The 25,659-nt window shown below is 39.9% G+C and overlaps 1 protein-coding gene across 11 annotated transcripts in view; it reads right to left on the bottom strand.

The window, feature by feature from the left end:
- LOC103347387 (DNA-directed primase/polymerase protein) overlaps positions 1 to 23,362 on the bottom strand; it is a 36,294-nt gene extending 12,932 nt beyond the window's left edge. For 4 of the 11 annotated variants that reach the window (XM_089325621.1, XM_089325620.1, XM_051830447.3 and 1 more), the window contains exons 1-5: positions 23,050 to 23,308; positions 22,704 to 22,801; positions 21,330 to 21,459; positions 16,684 to 16,831; positions 4,848 to 5,135 (exon numbers count right to left, since the gene is read on the bottom strand). In XM_089325621.1, coding sequence (XP_089181747.1) covers positions 4,848 to 5,135; positions 16,684 to 16,831; positions 21,330 to 21,459; positions 22,704 to 22,801; positions 23,050 to 23,229 — 844 coding nt within the window. In that variant the 5' untranslated portion in view covers positions 23,230 to 23,308. Of the gene's footprint in view, positions 1 to 4,847; positions 5,136 to 16,683; positions 16,832 to 21,329; positions 21,460 to 22,703; positions 22,802 to 23,049 lie in introns of all 11 variants that reach the window. The other 7 variants (XR_016229007.1, XR_016229006.1, XR_016229005.1 and 4 more) reach the window with 6 other exon arrangements.
- Positions 23,363 to 25,659: the final 2,297 nt, after the last annotated feature.

The raw sequence follows: 25,659 nt of genomic DNA, 5'->3' as shown, positions 1-25,659 counted from the left end.
AGCCCAGACAGCTCATTTCAAGAGCCTTGGGTGGTCACTAACGTCATACATCAGAGTGTTAATTGTTAAATTAACAACAGGAGTCACTGTGCACTAACTCCCCATGCAGGACCTTTGTCCTCAATGAGTTGTATTGAGAATTAATTGTAAAACCAGTTTCCCAGGTTTGTGTGTGTGTGTGTGCACGCACAAGTGCACACACAAATTGTTGAAATCTACTTAACATAGAGTTGGTCTTCTGTGTACAAAGTTAATTGAAAATCAATCTTAATGGAGAATGGTACTGGCAAGGAGAGAAGAAGGAAGAGATGGGTTGGAAGTGTGGGTGGGAGGGCTGATATGGTGAGAAGAGTAACAATATTCCTAAAGTTGTACCTATGAAATTTGTATTCCTTAAAAAATAAATTTCAAAAAAATTTTTAAATATTAATTTTTTAAAAAAGTTAATACAGATAAGCAGAATATCTTCAAGACCCTGGGATAAGCAAAGATATTTTACAGAATTCCAATAAATAACCACAGAGGAAAACACTAATATATCAGACTATTACTATTATTTAAAGGTAGTAACTTTGATTCATCAAAGGCACCACGGCTCAATAGGCTAATCCTCCACCTAGCGGCGCCAGCACACCGGGTTCTAGTCCTGGTCGGGGCGCCGGATTCTGTCCCAGTTGCCCCTCTTCCAGGCCAGCTCTCTGCTGTGGCCCGGGAAGGCAGTGGAGGATGGCCCAAGTGCTTGGGCCCTGCACCCCATGGGAGACCAGGATAAGTACCTGGCTCCTGCCATCGGATCAGCACAGTGCGCCGGCCACGGTGGCCATTGGAGGGTGAACCAACGGCAAAGGAAGACCTTTCTCTCTGTCTCTCTCACTGTCTACTCTGCCTGTCAAAAAAAAAAAAAAAGAAAAGAAAAGAAAAGAAAAAATATATATACTATGGAGAGAGAATTCTACAATCTGCAAGAGAACAGCTTCAAGTCACACTTAAAGGAGTTCCCACGAGACCAACAGCAGATTCCTCAAAAGAAACCTTACAAGCCAAGAGGGAAAGTGATATATTACAAGTTCTGAAGAAAAAAAACAACTGTCAATTAAGAACACTATACTTGGAAAAGCTCTTTCACAAATGAACAAGAAATATTTACTAAGATGAGAAAAACAGACTTCATCACCACCAGATTGCCTTACAAAAAATGCTTAAGGAAGTGCTACAGAGAAAAGCAAAAGAAAGATAATTATCACCATAAAAACTGTATAAAAGTTTAAAAATACTAGAAAAAAAAACAAAGAATATTCAAAATAAAAAGAAATTTTTAAAAAAGGACTAATTCATAACTTAACAAAAAATAAATTTAAATGAACTAACTTCTCTAAATAAAAGATACATATGGCTGAATGGGTTAAAAAAAAAAAGTCCAAGGGCCAGTACTGTGGCACAGTAGGCTACGCCTCTGCCTTCAGCACCAGCATCCCACAGGGGCACTAGTTTGTGTCCCAGCTGCTTCTCTTCCGATCCAGCTCTCTGGTAGGGCCTGGAAAATTAGAAGATGGCCCAAGCACTTGGACCCGAAAGAAGCTCCAGGCACCTGGCTTCATATCGGCCGAGCTCTGGTCATTTCAGCCATTTGGAGAGTGAACCAACAGATGGAAGATCTTTCTCTTTGTCTCTCCCTCTCTCTGACTGTAACTGTCTCTCAAATAAATAGATGAAATCTTAAAAAAAAAATACAAAAAAAGTTCAGTGATATACTGCCTACAAGAAACTTAAATCCCCAATAAAGAAAGACACCGGCTGAAAGTGAAAGGATGGAAAAAGATATCCCCTGCAAATGGAACCAGAAATGAGCAGGAATAACTGTACTCATCAGACAATATGACTTTAAGACAAAAACTGTAAAGAGACAAAGAAAATCATTATATAATGATCAAAGGATCAATTCATCAAAAAGATGACTTTAAGTGTTTTTGCAAGGCTACAGTGCCAAATTTCATAAAGCAAACATCAGATATAAAGGGAGAGATAAGCCCCAACACAACAATAGTGAGGGACATAAACACCGTTTCCATCAGTAGAAAGATCATCCAGACCAAAAGAAAAATCAGCAAAGAAATACCATAGTTAAACTATATCACAGGGGCAAGCATTTGGTGCAATAGTTAAGACATTCTTGGGACACCAGCATCCTATAGCAGAGTGCCTGGGGCTGAGTACTACATACACCCCTGACTCCAGCTTCCTGATATTGCGTACCTTGGGAGGCAACAGGTGATGGCTCAAGTAGTTGGATCCCTGTACCCAAATAAGAGACCAGATTAGCTTCCTGGATCCCAGCTTGGACCTGGCCCAGCTCAGCTACTGTGGGCACTTGGGAAATGAATTAGAAGATAGGAGAGCGCTCTCTTTGTCTCTTCCTGCCTTTCAGAATAATTAAACTGTACAATAAACTAAGTGAACCTAATGACATTTATAAAACATTTCATCCAACAGCTGTAGAGTACACATTCCTTTCATCAACATATTAAGATCTCAAGAATAAACCATACACTATGCCACAAAACAAGTCTCAAGAAAAAAAATAATCAAAATCATAACATTTGTCTTTTCTGACCACAATGGAATAAAAACTAGAAATGAACAGCAAAATTAACTTTAGGAATTATAAAAATATATGGGGCAGGCCAGTGCTGTGGTGCAATGGGTTAAAGCCCTGTCCTGCAGCATTGGCATCCCATATGGATGCCAGTTCAAGTCCCAGCTGCTCCACTTCCTATCTAGCTCCCTGCTAATGCACCTGGGAAAGCAGCAGAGGATGGATCAAGTCCTTGGGCCCCTGCATCCACGTGTGAGACCCAGAGGAAGCTCCTGGCTCCTGACTTCAGATAGGCTCAGCTCTGCCCATTGCAGTCATTTGGGGAGTGAATCAAAGAAATCAAAAGGGAAATATTAAAATTCCTTGAAACAAAAATAGAAACACAACAAATCTATAGGATACAACAAAATGTATGGCATGAAGCAAAAGCAGTACTAAGAAGTGTACAGCAATAAGCAGTTACATAAAAAAAAATCAAAACACCCCTAATGATGTATCATAGGTAACTGAAAAAAAAAAAGCAATTCCAAAGTTAATAGGACAAAATTACAAAAGTCAAAGAAGTAAATCCGAGAAAATAAAAATACAAAAGATCAATGATAATTTGGATTTTTGAAGAGATGAACAAAAATCCAAAAACATTTAACAAGAGTAACCAGAAAATGAGAGAAGACTAAAATAAATCCAGAGGTAAAAGACACATTATAACTCATACCAGAGTAGGAACTATTTGAAACTATACAATAAAAAAAATTAGAAAATCTAGAATAAATGAATAAATTTCTGGACAACACAACTACTCAAATTGCACCATGCAGACATAGAAAACCTGAACAGACCAACAGCAGCAATGAAATTCAATTAGTAATAGGAAGTCTTAAAGAACAAGACCCAGAGGAAGCTCCTGGCTCCTGGCTTCAGATTGGTTCACCTCTGACCGTTGCAACCATCTGAGGAGTGAATTAGTGGATGGAAGACCTCTCTGTCTATAACTCTGCCTCTCAAATAAATAAATCTTTTTTAAAAAGAACAAAGCTGGAGGTATCACAATTCCTGATTTCAAGACATACTATAGAACTACAATAAGATAAAATGTAAACAACAAAAATCTGCATGTACTATTAAATCTCTGAAACTTTCAAAGGATAGTTCAAGTAAAATACTTCCTCATCCTCTTTTAATATGTAAATATATATTGTTAAAATGTGTCATTCAAGAATACCAGAGAAATTTCCTGACTGTTTTCCTGTTATTTCTTCCTAATTCCTATTATTTCCCAGTAATGTGACTTCAAGGATAGAACGGTCATGAACGGGGGTATTCTGTTTAGGGACTTCAACACTGGGTTAGAGGCACAGCATATTTATTGGATAATGTTGCTCTTACTGTTATGCATTATCTTTGCTTGATCCTAGGCCTACCAAAACTGACACACTGCACTTACCCGACTTAGATTTCCAAATTCTGGCACTTGATTCAGGGGCACTGGAAAGATAATCAGGAACAATTCTCTAACCTTGGTACCACTGTCAGCCCGAAAACATTGCCCCAAATTAAAGCCTACTTGCCCTCAACCTGTGTGCACTGCAGCTCTCTGAAGTGCTCAATGGCAAAAATGCTCTTACAGCTTTCCAAATCACAAGTTAGAACTTCATTAGGTTGTATATTACATCAGGCTGAAGTCTTGCCACACTAGAGCCTTCTACACACTCAGGTTCAGAGACCCAAACAGAGCACGGTTGGGTGCAGAAGTCACCAGTCTGTGAAAGAAGGCTAACTCGAGGGTCCGGCCAGGATCAAAAGCCTGCCCTGCCTCCACCACAAAGCTCTTCAGGGAAGAGCAAGCTCAGCCTTGCTTTGTGATGTGAGTACCATTTTTATATTGTTTCTCAAGTTGACTGAATCTGCTTTAAACTCTTGGCATGCTGGAGGGTGCAGGTCTCCCCATTCCCTCACAGAACTCCCTGAACACTTGGAGCAGAGCATGCCACAGGCACTCTCGTTCAGAGCCCAGGCCAGGCTGGGGCTTCTGTTCCACAGGGATCGCCCCAAGATCTCTGAACTGAAGCCTTGTGGATTCTCCAAGCCTAAGCGGGCTGATCACATTCTGTTCCTGACCTGCACTGTCGCTGGGGAGCGCGATGATAATGAGATGATAATGAGAACCCTGTGCACAGTGACAGTGAGCATGGACAGGTGTCTCACAAGAGGACATCAGGACAGTCAGAAAGAAACAACTGTCAATGTTACTTACCTAGATCTACAAAAAGATGCTTTTCTCCCACATTATTCTTCACAACTAAAAATGAAAGATCAGGATCGCTTTGCTTCACTGATCCCAGCTGCCTCGGCTTCTCTGAATTCAGTGTCCAGCTCTCTCCTGTGTCCTTATCTGGGGACATTTTGTTATATGAAGCCCCTTGTTTTGTTGGTGCTTCAGAAAAGTGGGAAAATCCCTGGTCCACTGTCTCTGAAATGCTATCATCATCTTCACTGGCAATTAACTGAAGAGCAGGCTGCAAAATTTTTCTCACAAAATTACCTAAGGAAAAAAAGGTGTTATGATTAATTCTTTCATGTGAACTGGAATTCAAGATTCAGATTCAAATCTGCACATGAAAGGCGTTTCCTTTGATTTCTGCTTTTAAAATTGTTTTGGTAGAAACTATAACACATCTCTCTTCCTTCAAGCTATGCAATCTTTTACTTTTTAAATTTCCATTGGCAGGAAGCTTGTTGCAATTTGGAAACAAACCATTTTAGAAGAGAAAGTTAATTTGAGGTGTGTCAATGTTGCTAGCATAGATCTAACCCTAACATGTCATCAAAAAAGCACCATTTTTTAAAGAACTTCTTTTTAGAGTTTCTATTTTGAGAGGCAGAGAGCCATAGAGACAAACTGAATTCCCTTCCACTGGTTCACTCCCCAAATGCCCACAACAGACCGGCTGGGCCAAATCAAAGTCAGGAGCTAGGAACTCAACGTATATCTCACAGGAGCATGGCAGGGACCACTATTTGAACCATCACCTGCTGCCTCCCAGGCTAATAGCAGAAAACTGTGATCAAAAGTGGAGCCAGACTCAAGCTGAGGCACTCTGATATGGGATGTGTGTTTCCCAAGCAGGGTCTTAACCACTAGGCTAAACGCCTGTCCTCATCACTTTGATTAATGAGAACAGAGTTGAATTGTTTTTGCTATTAATGAATAAAGAACACAGTTTATATGAGGAAATGGCTCCAAGACGATGGTGAGAAACACTGCGAGAACCTCTGCCTTACCCTCCTGGTATCCAGATGGTGGCAAACTTCTTAGGAACTCATTCTCTCTCCTTTGCCTGCCACGGCATGCCAGGAGAACCGTGCCTCCCACAGCTGAAAGGCTGTGGCTCCTGCTATCCCTCCCCCACATTTGTTGTGGGATGGCCTATGGCCTTGGGGGTAAAAAAGTATAAAAATATACTTTTCCCAACTACATTTATCCTGAAAGTTCTGAATAACAGAGGTTCAGAAAAAAAGTGGAGAGAGTGTGATCTTAGCGAAGAATTAGGAAGAAAGCCACAGAAGAAATGACATGCAAATTAGAGGGACATTTGGACCTATATGGAGGATGTGGACACACCCAACTCAGGACCAGCAGCTGAGAACTTCAGCACCAGCTGTGGAGAGTGCAGTGAGACCAGACTGTAGCAGCCCAAGCCACTGGTGATAAAGCTGTGGTAAAAGCCCAGCAGGAATCCAGCTTGGAGCCCTGTGGGGGACAGTGTACCTGCCAAACTAGAAGAGAAAAAAAGGTGGCATGTTCCTCTCTCCCCGCCCACCCTGCACCAGCATCCTGTAACAAGCCGAGGGAGGGTGGGCACTATTTGGACTTATGTAAGAGCTACACCAGTTCATGTCCATGCGCCCAGCGACTAGCCAAGCTGAGACACCCGAGACTGGCTGGGAGAACCGAAGGGGCTGAGTGCTTGTGACCGTGGGAGGCTTGTGAGCCTGGACTGTGAGAAACGCTTGGCTGTGTGGGAGGGCTCAGGGTGTGCATGGGACTTTGCACAGTCACTGTGGGAGGCTCCCCATGCTCCTGGATTCCCTGGTGAGGGTCATTGCTATGGAATCCATGGTCACATCAAGGACTGCTCAGATTCGCTGGGTGCTTCTTGTGGCAGTGCAGATGCATATTGTACCCACTAGGGCTAGCACCCAGGCACTGGTCTCCTTTGAGGAGAGGAGGTGAGCAAGAGAATAAGCCAATAGAGCAGAACAAACCTGCTCTCTGCTAAGTAAGTAAGTAAGTAAATAGAAGATTTACCAAATCAAAATGAAATCTTGGAAATAAAGAATTCAATAGAACAAGTAGAAAATGCAATGGAAATCCTTAGCAACAGACTCAGTGAAGCAGAAGAAAGAATATCCAAGTTAAAGACAGATTGCTGGAAATTTTATAGTCAGACCAAAAAAAGAAAAATTAGAAAACTAAAAAACACTGTTGGACATCTATGGGATACTATCGAACGACCCAAAACAAACAAAATTGATACACCATTGGCCCAATTAAAAAAAAAGGGGAGAAGACCAAAATCAATAAAATTAGAGATGAAAGAGAAAATTTAACAACAGACACCACAGGAATAAAAAGAATCATCAGGAATTACTACAAAAAGCTGTATGCCAACAAACTGGGAAACACAGAAGAAATGGATAGATTCCTGGACACATACAACCTACCTAAATTGAGCCATGAAGACACAGAAAACCCAAACAGATCAACAGTCCAGACAGAAATTGAATCAGTAATAAAGACCCTCCCAAAAAAGAAAAGCCCAGGACCAGACACCTTCACTGCTGAATTCTACCAGACATTAAAGAACTAACTCCAATTCTTCTCAAGCTATTCAAAAGAACTGAAAGGGAGGGAATCCTCCCAAATTCCTTCTATGAAGACAGCATCACCTTAATTCCTACACCTGTACAAAAGAACTACACAGATACAAAGAGAACTACAGACCAATTTCCCTGATGAACACAGATGCAAAAATCTTCAACAAAATTCTAGCCAACTGAATCCAAAAACACATCAGAAAGATCATTCACCTATAACAAGTGGGATTTATCCCTCCCTGGTAGGCAAGGATGGTTCAACATTTGCTAATCAATGTGATATACCACATTAACAAACTGAAAAACAAAACCCATATGATTATCTCAATAGATGCAGAGAAAGCATTTGGTAAAATACAACACCCTTTCATGATGAAAACTCTAAGCATTCTTCAACACAATCAAGGCAATTTATGACAAACCCATGGCCAGCATCCTATTAAATGGGGAAAAACTGGAAGTACCCCACAGAGATCTGGAACCAGACAGGGATGTCCACTCTCACCATTACTATTCAATATAGTCCTGGACGTTATAGCCAGAGCCATTAGGCAAGAAAAAGAAATCAAAAGGATACAAATTGGGAAAGAGGAAGTCAAACTATCCCTATTTGCAGATGGCATGATTCTATATATATGGGATCCAAAAGATGCCACTAAGAGACTATTGGAACTCATAGAAGAGTTTGGTAAAGCATCAGGATATAAAATCAACACAAAAAAATCAACAGCTTTTATATACACAGACAATGCCATGGCTGAGAAAGAACATCTTCAACAAATGGTGCTGGGAAAACCAGATCTCCACATGCAAAACATTATTTGAAAGTCAGAGTTACACAGTGAGAGGAGAGGCAGAGAGAGAGAGAGAGAGAGAGAGAGAGAGGTCTTCCATCTGCTGGTTCACTCTCCAATTGGCTGCAATGGTAGGATCTGCGCCGATCCAAAGCCAGGAGCTTTCTCTGGGTCTCCCACACAGGTGCAGGGGTCCAAGGACTTGGGGCATTTTCTACTGCATTCCCAGGCCACAGCAGAGAGCTAGATGGGAAGTGAAGCAGCCAGGACTCGAACCAGTGCCCATATGGGATGCCAGCACTGCAGGCAGCGGCTTTACCTGCTATGCCAAAGCACCAGCTCCAAGAAAGAACTTCTAAGATGAATCCCATTCACAATAGCCATACACACACACACACACAAAAATCAAATACCTTGTAATAAATTTAAACAAGGATGTCAAAGATTTCTACAATGAGAATTACAAAACATTAAAGAAATAGAAGCCACCAAAAACTGAAAAAATCTTCCATGTTCATGGATTAGAAGAAACAATAATTAAAATGTCCATATTACTAAAAGCAATTTACAGATTCAATGCAATACCAATCAAAATACCAAGGACATTCTTCTCAGATACATTAAAAAAATGCTGAAATTCATATGGAAACACAGGAGGCCCCAAACAGCTAAATCAATCTTATACAACAAAAACAAAGCCAGGGACATCACAATATCAGATTTCAAGATATACAGGACAGTTATAATAAAAACAGCCTGGTACTGATACAAAAACAGATGGATAGACCAATGGAACAAAACAGAAATGCCAGAAATCAATCCACCATCTACAACCAACTTATCTTTGACAAGGGAGCTATAATCAACCCCTGGAGCAAGGACAGTCTCTTCAACAAATGGTGCTGGGAAAACCAGATCTCCACACGCAGAAGTATGAACCAAGGCCCCTACCTTACACCTTACACAAAGATCCACTCAAAATGGATTAAAGACATAAATCTATGATCTGATACCATCAAATTAGAGAACCTTAGGGAAAGACATTGGCATGGGCAAAGAGTTCTTGGAAAAGACCCCAGAGGCACAGACAATCAAAACCAAAACTGACAAATGGGATTACATCAAATTGAGAAGCTTCTGTACTGCAAAAGAAACAGTCAACAAACTGAAGAGGCAACTGACAGAATGGGAGGAATTATTTGCAAACTGTACAACTGATAAAGGATTAATAACCAGAATATATAAAGAGATCAAGAAACTCCACAACAAAACAAACAATCCAGTTAAGAAATGGGCAAAGGACTCAAACAGGCATTTTTCAAAAGAGGAAATCCAAATGACCAACAGATACATGAAAAAAAATGCTCAGGACCACCAGCCATCAGGGAAATGCAAATCTAAACCACTTCCATTAGTATGGCTTTCATACAGAAATCAGCAAACAAATGCAGGCAAGGATGTAGAGAAAAAGGTACCCTAATCCACTGCTGGTGGGAATGTAAACTGGTACAGCCACTGTGGAAGACATATGGAGATACCTCAGAAATCTGAATATAGACCTGCCATATGACCCAGCCATCCCACTCCTGGGCATTTACCCAAAGAAATTAAATCAGCATGTTAAAGTTATCTGCACCCCCTTGTTTATTGCAGCTCAAGTCACAATGGCTAAGTCATGGAATCAACCCAAGTTTCCATCAACTGAAGACTGGGATATGTACACCATGGAGTACTACACAAAGCTAAAAACAACCAAAAAACACACAAAAGAAAGACCTAGCCATTTTCCACAAAATGGATGAAACCGCAAAACATCATTGTTAGTGAAATAAGCCAATCTCAAAGGGACAAATACTATATGTTCTCCCTGACCTGTGATAACTAATAGAGCACCTATAAGGCAATCTGTAGAAGTAAAATGGACATTTTAAGAAGCAATGTCTTTGGCCGGCACCGCGGCTCACTAGGCTAATCCTCCGCCTTGCAGCGCCGGCACACCGGGTTCTAGTCCCGGTGGGGGCGCCAGATTCTGTCCCGGTTGCCCTCTTCCAGGCCAGCTCTCTGCTATGGCCAGGGAGTTGCAGTGGAGGATGGTCCAAGTCCTTGGGCCCTGCACCCCATGGGAGACCAGGAGAAGCACCTGGCTCCTGCCATCGGATCAGCGTGATGCGCTGGCCGCAGCGTGCTGGCCGCAGTGGCCATTGGAGGGTGAACCAACGGCAAAGGAAGACCTTTCTCTGTCTCTCTCTCTCACTGTCCACTCTGCCTGTCAAAAAAATAAAAATAAAAAAAAAAAAGGAAGCAATGACTTTTAACAGCCCTTGTCTCGACTGCTGAGGAACAGGTTTTTTTTCACACTATTTGTTGAACTCTTAACAGAGTTAGTTATATGCATGTAAAGTTAACTGAAAATAGATCTTAGTGAAAAATAAGAGTGGGACTCCTGGGAACTTACCTAAGGGAAATGCAATCAGTACATGAGAGCGCTATCTGCACCTCCATGTTTATTGTAGCTCAATTCACAATAGCTAAGACATGGAATAAACCCAAATGTCCATCAACTGAAGACCAGATAAAGAAACCATGGAATATGTACACTATGAAATACTACACAGCAGGAATAAAAAAAAATGAGATCTGGTCATTTACAACAAAATGGATGAGTCCAGAACACATCATACTTAGTGAAATAAGCCAGTCCCAAAAGGACAAATACCATATATTCTCTCTGATCTGTGATAATAGAGCACCAAAAAAGCAATCTATACAAGTTAAATTGACAATTTGAGAAGCAGTAACTTGAACAGCCCTTGTCATGACTGTTGAGAAAAAGGTTTTTTTGTACTATTTGTTAAACTCTTTGCTTAAAATAGAGTTAAACATGTGTATCAAATCAACTTAAAATAGATCTCAGTAAAAAGAGTGGGAATAAAAGAGGGAGGAGGAAAACTGGGTGTGAAGGTGGAATTAGTGGGAAGAATCACCATGTTTCTAAAGTTGTAATTATGAAGTGAATGAGGTTTGTAATTGTAAAGCTGTATAGTTCTGCATACATTCCTATGGACTTATTTTTAAGGATATAGTTTAAAAATTTGCCAGGGGACCCCAAATCCCCTTAAGCTGGGTGGTAAAAATACTATCTTAAGTGTTAAAGTGATTGTATGGATAGGATTAATGGTCTGGTAACTACAGATAGAATTAAAAAGGAGGGAAGGCTCCAACATGGGATTCAGCCCACACAGAAGACTCAGAGTGACAACCCCTTTAAATAGCATTCTGATCTCAGAATCAACCCTTAAGGCATTCTGGTCTGGTTGAAAAGCCCATGAGAGCATTTTAGGCATGGAAAGCCAAGACACTGTGACAAAAAAATGTCCTATATGAAGGACCTTGGCAGGTGAGACCCTAGTGGAAAGAAGTGGTCATCAAAGAAGGAGGAATTTTTCTCTGAAGCGAGGAGAGAACTTGAACTTTGTTTATGGCCTTGGCTACAGATTGACAGAGACTGTGGGTTCAAAAGGCTTCCACAGCCTAGGCAGCTCATGTCAAGAGCCTTGGGTGGTCGCTGACATCACACCTAAGAGCGTTAATTGTTAAGTTAATAACAGGAATCACTGTGTACTAACTTTCCATGCAGGATCTCTATCCTCAAAGAGTTGTATTATAATTATGTCTAAGTGCTTGCAAAAGATGTATCATTTTTAGATGCTTCTTTAAAGTTTAATTTCACTTTTTAGAAACATTTCAAGAAGCAATGATTTTGAACAGCCCTTTTCTCAGTTGTTGAGGAGCAGTTTTGTTTTTTTTCCATGCAAATTGTTGAACTCTTTTAATTTTTTTTTTTTTTTTGACAGGCAGAGTGGACAGTGAGAAAGACAGAGAGAAAAATCTTCCTTTCCTGTTGGTTCACCCTCCTATTGCTGCCGCGCGCACCGCGCTGATCCCAAGGCAGGAGCCAGGTGCTTCTCCTGGTCTCCTATGGGGTGCAGGGCCCAAGCACTTGGGCCATCCTCCACTGCCCTCCCGGGCCATAGCAGAGAGCTGGACTGGAAGAGGGGCAACCGGGACAGAATCTGGCGCCCCGACCAGGACTAGAACCTGGTGTGCTGGCGCCGCAGGCAGAGGATTAGCCTATTGAGCTGCGGCGCCGGCCAAATTGTTGAACTCTTTTATAGAGTTGGTCTTCTGTGTATAAAGTTAACTGAAAATCGATCTTAGTGGAGGATGGGACTGGGAATGGGAGAGGGAGCAGGAGGAGGGGTGGGAGAGTGGGTGAGAGAGCAGGTATGGTGAGAAGAATCACTATATTTCTAAAGTTGTACTTATAAAATGCATGAAGTCTGTATTCCTTAAAAGGTTTCTTTGGGGGGGGAGGATAATAGTGGGAATTGTAGAGGGAAGAGGTAGAGGGTGGGGTAGAGGGTGGGAGAGCAGGTACAATGAGAAGAATCACTATGTTCCTAAAGTTGTAGTTATGAAATGTATGACGTTTGTATTCATTAAATAAAAGGTTTCTCAGGGGAAAAGGAGACTAAAGATTTAAACCTCAAAAAATGATTATTCAGATATTATTAAATGCCCTGCCTTGCTTACTTAAAAAAAAACAAAAACAACAACAACAAAAAAAAAACAGTGATCCACACTACCATGAGAAGTTGGCAGGGCAACATGGAATTCTTTAAACTCTCTCTCTCTATAAATATATATATATATATATATATATATATATATATCCTATATCACAAGATCAAGTGACAATTTGGCTTTTACACTGCTGTTGTGTGTAGCAATACTGGTGAAATGCAATACTATAAGAAATTACTTAATTTTAATCTCTGGAAGTGTCACAGTCTGGATTTGTCACTTCATTTACCAGGAAGCCTTTAGTACTTAAAATCACAGGATTAATTACTTTCCTACTTAAAGAAATAAGTACAATTTCTTGTAAAACATCAAAATGAAAGCAAAAGCTTTTGATCCAATGATACACAGACATGATTACTTCTGGAATTAGAGAGAAGGTAAACACCGAGAGGAAACAATGACACATCAAAGGACAACAAAGCAATATAAACATAAATTGACGAAGTTAGTTTTCCTGGAAATTTAAAATTCTATCTGCTTGACTCTAGACAATAAGCGAAGTGAGTCTACAGTTGCAGATGTTTGACAGTAGCACTGAAGAGGCCGGCTAAGCCTCTGAACCTTGGCAAGGAGCTAATGTGTCCATGGCACAATGACAGCCAGTCACGTGAACACCAACATACTGTCCCCCCCCCCCCCCAACAGCTCTGCCTTCTGTTTCCAGGCTTCAGTCTTATTACCCCATCCCCTCTTTGGTCTATCTCAGTGGCAGGGACTATCTCAAAAGAACTAACCAATCACAGATATCTGCAGTACTACAGTAAATTGGCATAAGAGCTTCTTTGCAAAGATCAAAGTCTGATCACTCACATTTAACTTTGTTCCCTTTCCCAAAAGGCTAACAATAACAACTAGAAATATTATCAAGAGGGAGGGGAACTGAAGGGAAATTTTTGACTGCTTCATATTCTCCGCCTCTCTGATTCTGGAAGTACACGATTTAAGAGGAAAGAGCCTCAGAAGACATTCCATTTATCAGGCCTGATTATGGCTTTAGCTTTAGTTACATTAGATTGTCGACTGATCCCCAAGTTAACCGCAAACTCCAAACTCTATTCCTTTGCTTGTGCTATTCTAATAAAGCCTGTCTTACCTTTGACTATATGAAGGAAATTCATTCACAGTCTAGAATGAATGTCATCTGCTTTCAGGAGACACTGTAGCAGACTGTGAAGGACCTGGCATACTTCTCTCTGCCCTTCTTCCCTAGCAACAGATTCTCAGTTTTTAGCCTCCTGGTTAGTATTTAAAGAGCAGCCTATGAGGAAGTATACATAGGGATCAAAGAAATATCCTGGCTAGGACTCTGCCCTCCATACTCTGATAATGCAGGCATGCTAAGTAGGCACTAACTCAGCAAATATTAAATGCCTACTTGTATTTATTATTGCTGCTGCTGTAGTAATGGTATTATGGACAATATTATTATAATGTAGTAATATACAATATATCTGGAAATACAATAAATAGATCAATCATATGACCCAGCTATCCTGCTTCTGGGTAAGTATCCAGTGGAAATGACATCAGCATATGAAAGAGATACCTTCATTCTCATGTGCTTTGCAACATCATTCATAATTGCCAAGCTATAGAAAACCTAAGTGTCCATGGATAAATAATGGATAAGGAAAATATGGTATACATACACAATGGAACATTAGTCAGCCATCAGAAGGAATGAAATCCTGACATTAGAGTTAAAATAACTGAAATTGGTAGTCATTACATTAAGTGAAAGAAGTGACACACAGAAAGTTAACACGTGTTCTCTTTGATACATGAAAGTTAAAAAATGACAGTCAATAAGAACTTAGAGCAGTGATTACTAGAGACTGGGAAGTGTGGGAGATAGAGGAGTCTGGATATGGGGTACAAGGTGCTTCATAGCACAGATGGACAACTACAGACCACAGTAACATGTTGTGTACCATAAAAAGAACTGGAGGAGAGGACTAGTAGGCTGTAAATGTGGAGGAAAGGTAGGGAGGTGGGTATGTTGGCTGCCTGCTTTGATCAGCTTATACCTTCATATCTTTTGAAATTTTGCACTGTATCCCATAAAAATGTGCTAGTATTACTTGTTAATCAAAACATTTAAAATAATTTTTAATAAAATATATATTAGGACATATAAGTTATAATGTAGCTCTAAAAAATTACAAAGGGAAAAGAAAAATCAATAGTTACGTCCTTAAAGAAATATTAAGTGGAATAAAGATAAAGAAAACAAGCAGCAGCAAATGCTCTGACAATAAGCACTGGGTGCTTTCTACAACCCTACGGAACAGTAACCTGTATCATAGGGTTTGGATGTGACAAAAAATGATGAATTGATATCTACGCTGAGTCTTAACAGACCGGGAGAACAGGAGGTATGGCTCTTCAGACAGAATTGAACAGTGCAAAGGCCCAAGGATAAGAGAAAATGCAGGCCACAGTGGGAGCTGAGCAAGAAGGGCAGATAGGGACAGACCAGCTAGGGCACAGTAGGCCTCGTTTTGCAAACTAAGACATCAGTACATCTTTGTGAAGGTAACGAATAACCCTTGAGAGGTTTGAGAGCTTCATCAGCTCACACTGGCTGACTCAAAAAGCAGGTACACATAAGAGGACACCAACATTTCTACTTGGGTAAGTAGATGGACAGGGACAGAGAAGTGACACAGAAGGAGGAGCCAAGATTGTTCTAGGACATGCTGAGTTGAAGTGTGTGTAAGGACATTTAGCAGTCAGCTGGCTATATGGGTCTGGGAGAACAATTTGGGCTGAAGATAAAGATGTGAGAGTCAGGACATAGGTGATGATTTAAGTAATGATTGTGGTCACCATCCAAGTGAGAACAGTAGGAAGAGGGACAAGGACAGATCCCACAATTACTAGGATCTAAGGGTGAGAAAGAGAGAGAACAATCAAGGGGGCAGATAACAGAGATAATGAGGAAACCGGTGTACACAGCATACTAGGTCACTGTGACCTGGCATTATCCTAAACTAGTTTTCAGGTTCCTGATGTTTATGTCAGTCCTCTAGCTACTATGTTCATGCCTTTACCCCATGTGGCTATGAAACTGTAAAACACTTGGAGCTCCGAGATACATTATCTGTTACCTGAACTTCAGTCAATCACCGGTTTGAACCCCAAAACTTGCCCTATCACTGCTTTGATAAATACTCAGGATTTTGGCTTTTATTGAGACCTTGATTTTTGGCGTTTTCATTGTGCCTACTTGTTTCTCTGTGGGACTGACTTGGTTTTATACCTGAACCTGTTATCTATAAATGCCCAGCCCTGGGAAAATACTCTGGTTATACTTTCAGGATTATATATCTAGACGTCATCTGAAATCTTAAATTCTGCCTGGAATAATAAATAAGCCTTCCTTGACATGACTTGGGACCCAAGCCCCATAGCTAAAACAAAGGTCACAAATCCAGGTACGAAGCATCATAGGTAAGGCTTGAAATGGAAAAGCCTCTCAGAATTACCTAGAAAACAAAAAATGAACCCTACTGCAGTAGAGACCATGTCAGGACATACATGGCCACCTAAATACCTATGATGAGAACCACTAATGCCAACTATATCTTGAGTAGGCTGATGTGCCTGGATGACAGGTCTGTATCAGTAAATCCTGAAAACACGAAACATCACATTTCATTTTAGGTTAATTACCATAAAATCTAGCAAGTATTGTTAAAAATTTCAAGAGGAATAGGAAAACTAAGAGTTTTTAATATAACTCCATGAATTTTTAAAAACCAGTGCACTTACCAACATGGATGTTATCTTTAAATGCCACGTCATGGAGCTGAAATATCAGATGGCGGCTAAATTTTTCATCAGTGCTAGAATCCAAGTTGAAAACATCTTCAGCTGAGCACCTTACACTATATAAGTCCTGAAGCGCTCTACAGACATGCTAAAAACACAAAGCGTAAATATTTTTTTTTTATTTTCTATGAACAAAATTCAAGTATCTTGGTACCAGTAAGTTTAACTAATACAAAATCATTAAAAATTAGCTTTACTGGCCAGTGCCGCGGCTCACTAGGCTAATCCTCCGCCTTGTGGCGCCGGCACATGGGGTTCTAGTCCCGGTCGGGGCGCCAGATTCTGTCCCGGTTGCCCCTCTTCCAGGCCAGCTCTCTGCTGTGGCCAGGGAGTACAGTGGAGGATGGCCCAAGTGCTTGGGTCCCGCATCTGCATGGGAGACCAAGAGGAAGCACCTGGCTCCTGATCAGCACAGCATGCCAGCCGTAGCGGCCATTTTGGGGGTGAACCAACGGAAGGAAGACCTTTCTAACTCTGCCTGTCAAAAAAATAATTAGCTTTACTATCAGGTTGTGTACAATATAACTTTACTAATTTATTTATAAACTGAAGACCTGTAATTTTTAAATTATATGTTTATATTTTTTAAAAACTCAGGCTCTCAGGATTGAAGAGGCCTCTTAGCAGCCAAATAATTTGTACATTAACCTCCTCTACAATCACATTAAAAATATTTTAAGCATCTCTTTAAATGTCACCTCTGAGTTTAAAAGTTATTTTTATAGTTCCAATTCTCAGAAAATTTCTCATTTATATTGAACCCAAAACCACTTCCAAGAAACCACCTTTGGTGCTAGAAGACACTGACATGGAAAGCAGTCATGCATTGTGGAAAGGCAGCAAGCACATACTTGGAACAAAAGATTTGAAGTCAGAGGTCTAAGTTTGAGTTCTGGTTTTGACGTTTACCACCTCTAACTTTAACCAAACCTAGATACATTCTTCAACTGCTAAGCAGGAAAAATAGCAGCTAACTTTGGAATCATGAAAGGAGTAAAATAAGAAAACGAGATTAAAGAGTTAGCACAGTGCCTGGCACATGTAAGTGCCTAGAAGTATTGGCTATGCAACCTTAAGACAAGGCACTTCTCCCTAGGCTTCAGTCTTCTCATTTGCAAAATGAAGCCACTAAGAACCTCCAGATAGGGTTATTTGGAGATTAGCCAAAAGGTTTAGCACCACCAAATACTTAGATACCCAACAGTTACGCAATAAACTAGAATTATTAGCTGGGGCCGGCACTGTGGCAGAACAGGTTAACGCCCTGGCCTGAAGCGCTGGCATCCCATACGGGGCAGAGGTTTGAGACTCAGCTGCTCCACTTCCAATCCAGCTCTCTGTCTATTATGGCCTGGGAAAGCAGTAGATGGCCCAAGACCTTGGGCCCCTGCACCCACGTGGGAGACCTGGAAGAAGCTCCTGGCTCCTGACTGGCACAGCTCCGGCCATTGTGGCCCAATGGGGAGTGAACCAACGGGTAGAAGACCTCTCTCTGCCTCTCCTCTGTGTAACTCTTTCAAATAAACAAATCTTTTTTAAAAAAATTAGCATCACTTTGGCATTATTCTAGCACCACACTCCCCTTCATACTTTTCAATTCTCATTTTCTCAAAAGGTGGCCTCAGTGTCCCAGTCTGCATCAAATTCCCCCATGTAGTCCAACTCACTTTCTAGTACTTAGTTACTATTTTACTTGATCATTTACTTGATTGTCTTGATGTTTCCTCTGTATCACAGAGGTTATCCCCCAACATCTAATTTCTCCCTCTTCCCTAGAAACAGAACCACAATTTTTAGCTAAATGGAGGCCAGCTAGAACAAAGATACTTCCCCCACTCTGTTATAATAGGGCACAGGCATGTGTCCAAGTCTTGCCAGTAGGGGGTCAGAAGAAGGTGGTTTGCCACTTTAGGCTTCATTCTTAAAGGGGAGAAGTAGGCGCGGCTCTTCTCCATTCAACTGACTAGAAGGCAGACAACTTGGGGTGAGCCACCTTGGACGGTATCAATAAGGCAACATCTTAGGAACAGCAAAGCAAAAGACTAGTCCCTAACAGTGGAGCCACACTGGATGTTACATGAGACAGAAATAAGGTTGTATCTTGTTTAAATTGCATCTACCCTAGATTAGATTATAAATTCCTTGAACTCAAACTTTAAGCTCACTATTATATTCCCAAGGCAAGGCACTGTGTCTGATGCTTAGCAAAACTTGAAAATATTTTACTAAATGAATAAAGCTGAGTTGTTAGCTTTGGAACTACAGAGAATAAATTTAGGTACCCTAGGTAATATAAGTAATCACACTCTATTAGATTGTCTTTCCCAAGTGAAACTTTAAGTAAACATTTTTTCAGAGTTACAGAGAGGTAGAGCCAGATTGAGAGAAGACTTCCATCCGCTGGTTCACTCCCCAGACGACCACAGCAGCCAGAGCTGAACTGATCTGAATCCAGAGAGCCAGGAGCTGCTTCTGGGTCTCCGACGCGGATGCAAGGGGCAAGGACTTGGGCCATCTTCTACTGCTTTTCCAGGCCATAGCAGAGAGCCGGATTGGACTTGCAGCAGCCGGGACTCGAACCAGCACCCACATGGGATGCTGGCACTTTGGGCCAGGGCTTTAACCTGTTGTGTCACAGTGCTGACCCCTAAATAAACATTTAAGTTCTTTAAATGTAAACATAAAATCATTGTGGAAAATAGCATGGAGGTTCCTCAAAGCACTAAAAATAGAACTACCATGTGACCCAGGCATCCCTCTTCTGGGCATATATCTAAGAGAAATGAAATCGATCTGCCAAAGAGCTAACTGCATGCCCGTGTTTATTGCAGCACTACTCACAATAGCCAGGTGTCCATCAGCGAATGCATGGATAAAGATGTGGGGTATATATCACTATTACTCAGCTATAAAAAAAAAGTCTTGTCATTTCCAACAATGTGGATGCAAGTGGAGGTCAGTATGTTAAGTGAAATAAGCCAAGCACAGAAAAACAAGTATCATATGATCTCATTCATATGTGGACTCTAAAAAAATTAGGTGATCTCACAGAAGTTAAAAATATAATTGTGGTTACAGAGGCTAGAGTAGGAAGTGACAAGGGAGGGATGGGCAAAGGTTGATTGATGGGTACCAGGCTATAGCTAGATAGGAATAAGAAATTCTGGGGTTCTATTACACAGTGGGCTGCAGATAATATTATTTGACTGTATACTTCTCTATTTAAAAAGCAGAAGATGGGATTTTTCCATGTATCATGGGAAAGAAATGTTAATGCTGGAAAAGATAACTCCCCTGACTGGACATTATACAACCACATACATCACGGAACAGCACACGGTACCCCATAAGTATGTACACATGTCTATGCCTTTAACTTTTTAAAAATACTTTATAAAGAAAATTGTATTTAAATAATTTATAGAATCCAGAAGTTAAAAATGTGTGATCGTAGAGGAATGCTACCTGTTGAAAGGCTTTATAAAAGTGGAGCAGCCGGGACCCGAACCAGCACCCACATGGGATGCCAACACTGCAGGTGGCAGCTTTACCTGCTACGCCACAGCGTCTGCCCCATCTACACATTTTTAATACAACTTCATAGAATATAATCTTTAAATTTTTAAAAAATAATCCTAATAGAACTTAGCTGTTCAAACCCACATTATCCTTTTTAGTAACTTCCTGTTTGACGCAGCTCAACTAAAAATACTAGAACTACATTCTTTTTCTGAAAGTTGCTAACAGTGACAATGGTATTTCTAGACAAGGTTTTGTAAACAACTAGCTGCAGAGCACTGGGTAGGAGTCTCTTCTAGGTCTTTCCTCTTTCATGAAGCTACAAGAAAAAAATGCTTTCCAGAATTCCTGCCAGTTCAAACATTCTGATACTACTTTTAGTCCAAGCTTCCTTTAACTTCATTTCTGTATCAATTTTTATAGTACAATTACTTTGCCTGGTCTTTACCAGCATTGGCTATATGTGATGGAGTTTAGAGAATTAACATGTAACTGCAAACCGCAGATAATCCCAACATTTCTATCTTTATGAAGGCTAAAAGAAAAAAAATTCACTTGAGAGGCAGAGTTAAAGAGAGAGGGACAGAGAGAGGTCTTTGATCTACTGGTTCACTCCCCAAATGGCCGAAACGGCTGGAGCTGGGCTGATCTGAAGCCAGGAGCTTCTTCCGTGTCTCTCACACAGTGCAGGGCCCACACACTTGGGCCATCTTTTACTGCTTTCCCAGGCTATCAGCAGGGAGCTGGATCAGAAGCAGAGCAGCCAGGACTTGAACTAGCGCCCATATGAGATGCTGGTGCCACAGGCAGATGCTTAAACTACTACACCACAGCGCCAGCCCCTCAAGGCTTTTTTTTTTTTTAAATCCAGGTATAGTAATAGTACAAAATATGTGGACATAAGTTGGACTTTTCACAGTTTACCACAGAAGTGATATTTAAAAATCAAAGTCACAAGGAAAAGTCACAAGAAAAGGAGGAGAAACGTTACGTAGATAGGACTGAGTAACTGAATGAAGAGATGAATGGACAGCTACAAAGAAAAAAAATTTGAGTCTCCCATTTACCTCAATGAGTAATGCAACCATCTTTTTCCCGTCAGCTCCTGGATTGGCAGGTTTGTTAAATTCCAAATCAAAATAAAGCTTGCACACAGCACTTTCAGGAATAACTTCATAGCAGTGCAAGAGATTTTTTCTAAATTGAATAATTCAAAAGTATTATTTATATTTGTACCTTTTGAATGATGGAAGTTGATCTGATCAAGTACTGTGTTAACTATGCTTAAGTACAGGTAACTAGGAAATAATGACAAGATAACATGAACCTGTTCACAACAGGTTTCCGGCTCATAGTGTCAACAATTTCTATTAAATAAGATTTAACAATCATACTCAGTTAACATTACTTAACTGGAAAACAGTCAATCCTATAGTGTTATTCATTACACAGATGATTTTGATCATGTATAATATTTCTGTATTTTGTTTTGGTGTCACTATGAAATAAATTGAGAAAACAATGTTCTTTCTCAAACTGGGATCCCAGAAAGATATACTCTTGGGATTCCATGAATTCTCCATAAGAACTGTAAAATTTTATGTTAGGAAGATAATATTTTTAAAGTGGTAAAAAATTCTAAATTAGCTGATTTCAATAAACTTCCAGTGCTCATATTTCTAGTTATATTCTTGTTGGTATACAGAGGATTACTTTCACATGGCTTATTAAGAATAGACACTAGCCTAGTAAATAAATGATATGTGGGCTAAGTCAAGTTCAGCTGGCCTCCTTTACAAATAAAAGGTTTGCAGTAATTTGAAGAAAAGTGAAAGAATTGTATCATCACATGGCATGGGTAGGATTGGATCTCAACACATACTCTGAAGCAGTCAGCATCATCTTTATGTTGCACGAAGAGATTTAGTTTCAGCAAAATATCTTTCATGTTATCTTAATGACTTTAATTCAACTCCACCTGGCACTGCATGTATGTAGACGTAAGTAAATCTACATGGTGTTGCATGTTTACAAACACAAAACTACTCAAGCAACTTTGTAATAAAAGTACTTTTAAGTCAATACAAGGCATCCATATTGACTCTTTTCCATACACAAGTCTGAAACATAGTTGAATAGGTCACTCAGATAAAGCAGGTATTACATAATATGAGTATTCATTTATGATTAATAGTACAATTTAATATGTATTTGAAAAAGGATTTCTTTTGGATACATGAACAGGTGTTTGCACGATTTTCTTCAACACTTGGTGAGACAACTGCGTGATGCCATGAGGAGAACTGCAGAGAATTAATCTGGAAAGAAATAACTAACCATGTAGTCAAGAACTGTGAAAGCTAATCCAGCCTCAATTTCACCAAAATTTCTAGATTTGGTAAATATAACTTTAATGTGTTGTTCTGTTACAAACAACTTACCGGGATTTATAGTAAAACCAAAGCTGAGCATAGGTTGTTACAAGATAAATACGTTGTCCGTCTCCCATTTTGTATTCCAAAGCAAATACATGAACATCCTATATAAAATAAAAAATATTCAAAAAAGTAAAAAAAAATCTAAATTCAACTGTAGCTACTGAATTTTATTCAATTTTCAGATTTTTAAAAATACCAGGTTCTGAAACAGAAGTTCAAAAATTGATTTATTTGAAAGGCAGAGTTATAGACCGAGATCTTCCATCCACTGGTTCATTCCCCAAATGCCTGCAAACTCAAGTTTAAGAAATCTTATAGATCTATAAAAAATTTAAAATGAGGCAATTACCTGTTTACAGCTTTTAACGAAATTAAAAGCTTCAGTTTGACGACGAAATAGCTTCCAAATGGAGGGCGGTTGCTCTGGCCTGGACAGGCTTGGTCTATACACTGAGCACAGTGGTTTCCTCTTGTAATGAGATGCTCGCTCCTCAATCTGCTTCAGTTTTTCTTCCCACTTTCTATTCATTGGTTCAGAAGGCAAGAACAATTCCTACGCCATGTGATCTTTCTATCGATTACTGCTAAAAGCAAAAAGACTATTAGTTTCTTTATTTAGAATTTTTGTTTGATTAGATTTCAAAACTCATTTCCTGGCACTTATTTTCTTGTGGGCTTTATATTTTATTCTTTGGATGGAGGGTTTTTTTTGTTTTGTTTTGTTTTGTTTTTCTTTCTTTTTTTTTTTTTTTTTTTGACAGGCAGAGTGGACAGTGAGAGAGAGACAGAGAGAAAGGTCTTCCTTTTGCCGTTGGTTCACCCTCCAATGGCTGCCGCCACAGGTGCACTGCGGCCGGCGTGCCGCACTGATCCGAAGCCAGGACCCAGGTGCTTCTCCTGGTCTCCCATGGGGGTGCAGGGCCCAAGCACTTGGGCCATCCTCCACTGCACTCCCAGGCCACAGCAGAGAGCTGGCCTGGAAGAGGGGCAACCAGGACAGAATCCGGCACCCTGACCGGGACAAGAACCCCGTGTGCCAGCGCCGCAAGGCGGAGGATTAGCCTATTGAGCCACGGCGCCGGCCTATGTGCCAATGTTAAGCCATGGTGCTGTCTAAAATACATCATTGGTTTTCACATTTAATCATCAAATTGTTGTATATATCTTTATACTTACAAGGGTTTCCAAATAGTTTACTCAAACAAACCAACTGATTAAGGTAGATTTTATTCTTACTTTATTAAACACTTCCTATGTCAGTATTGCATTTTTCAGAGTTTCAACACAATTAGTAGTCTTTTAGCTATTATTTTATGAAACTCTAAACCATACAGATTTTGCATGCAATATTGTAACACAGATTATCTTTTAATGTAATGCACCACTTTAAGAGATTAAGGAAAGAGAAAAGAGTGACCATATTAACAGATAAAACAGCTCTTTTCAAGTCAAACAAAATCTTAACACATTTAGAATAAATGGGAATTTCCTTGATACTTACGAAAACATACATTTCATGATGAAACACTGAAAAATTCCTTTAAATTTTGAAACTAGGTAAAAATGTTAATTATCTTATTTGAGGTCTTCAATGCAAAAAATACAAAAAAGAAAACCTGTTGATTTGAAATGCTTATACATATATATACATACACAAATCTCATGATATGTTCAAATATATGCAAGCTTTCTGCAAAAGCATGCTAAATGAGAAATTCAGAATTAATTTCAAAAACCAAAGAAATAAATTGAAATTTAAAAAAAATTGAAATTGATTTATCTGTTTTCTCATACTATCCCTCCACAACTTATGATTATAAAAAGGAAATGACAAAGAATTATGAGATTGTAGAGACTGGTTAATAGCTTGCTTTGATGAGAGTGGATAATATATGTGCATTTCACCCAAGCTCTACAATGAAATTGATAAGGAGAGTGCATCCTATATGCCAAGATGCCAAAAGAAGAAGGCCCTCAATGTCACTACTTGAAGAATTTGATATATGACCCTGAAATTTAGAACACACATGGTCCACTGGCTGTCTACTGGATAGAAATCTAGAAAACATAAGAGGAGAGGTGACAAGCTGCTTGAGTGAGGAATGAAAATTAGGCGACTTATTTAAGGTCAGCCTGTGTCCCAGAGTTTGCTCCGTTTTCAGGGGGATTAGTACTTTCCAAGAATGAGATATGAGCCTTGGAGAAGAAAGATCTGGCTTACAGCTGTTTTGACCCCTGTCTAAAATGATCAAATGGTGATGTTTAAGTAAGTCTATGCCACTCTGAATACTTAGAGACTAAAGCCTAGTACAGAAACAGAAGTTTCTGATAGTTTTAGTAAGAGGGGAACCAGAAGGGGCTTCTGTGGAACTTGTGAAAGCACATTACAGTGACTTTAAACATCTGCCAGGCTCAAGCTTATTAAAGCCAAACATAAAATTTGTTTTAAGTTAAAGCACTCAGACATCTTAAATTTTCTTTGAAGTAATTGAACAAATAATCAGTTTTTTTTTAATTTAAAAAATTGGCAAGATAATTTTTTTTTAAAGGTTAGTCATCAAATGCTTTATTAAGGCATTTAGAATAATCATTAAAGGGACTGCTTGTAGTACTCCACTTCACAGATGGGCAAACTGAGGCAAAGTGTCATACTACTATTGTTTCAGTTATGCAGTTCACTAAAACAAGGACAGTGCACTTCATAAGTTCTCTATTCGCAGACCAAAGTTCCTTCCTGCTTTGAGCAATGAGAGAAATTATGGTGTTGCTGAGATTGTTATGTGGTGATTGCTTTTTTTTTTATCTTTTATTTAATGAATATAAATTTCCAAAGTACGACTCATGTGTTACAATGGCTTCCCCCCCCCATACCGTCCCTCCCACCCACAACCCTCCCCTTTCCCACTCCCTCTCCCCTTCCATTCACATCAAGATTCATTTTCGATTATCTTAATATACA

The sequence above is a fragment of the Oryctolagus cuniculus genome, chromosome 2, assembly GCF_051225735.1.
Source record: "Oryctolagus cuniculus isolate XC-2025 breed Fujian yellow rabbit chromosome 2, ASM5122573v1, whole genome shotgun sequence".
In the NCBI taxonomy this organism is placed as follows: Eukaryota; Metazoa; Chordata; class Mammalia; order Lagomorpha; family Leporidae; genus Oryctolagus; species Oryctolagus cuniculus.
The sequence above is the reverse complement of the archived record's forward strand: the minus strand, read 5'-3'. Positions and strand labels throughout refer to the sequence as shown.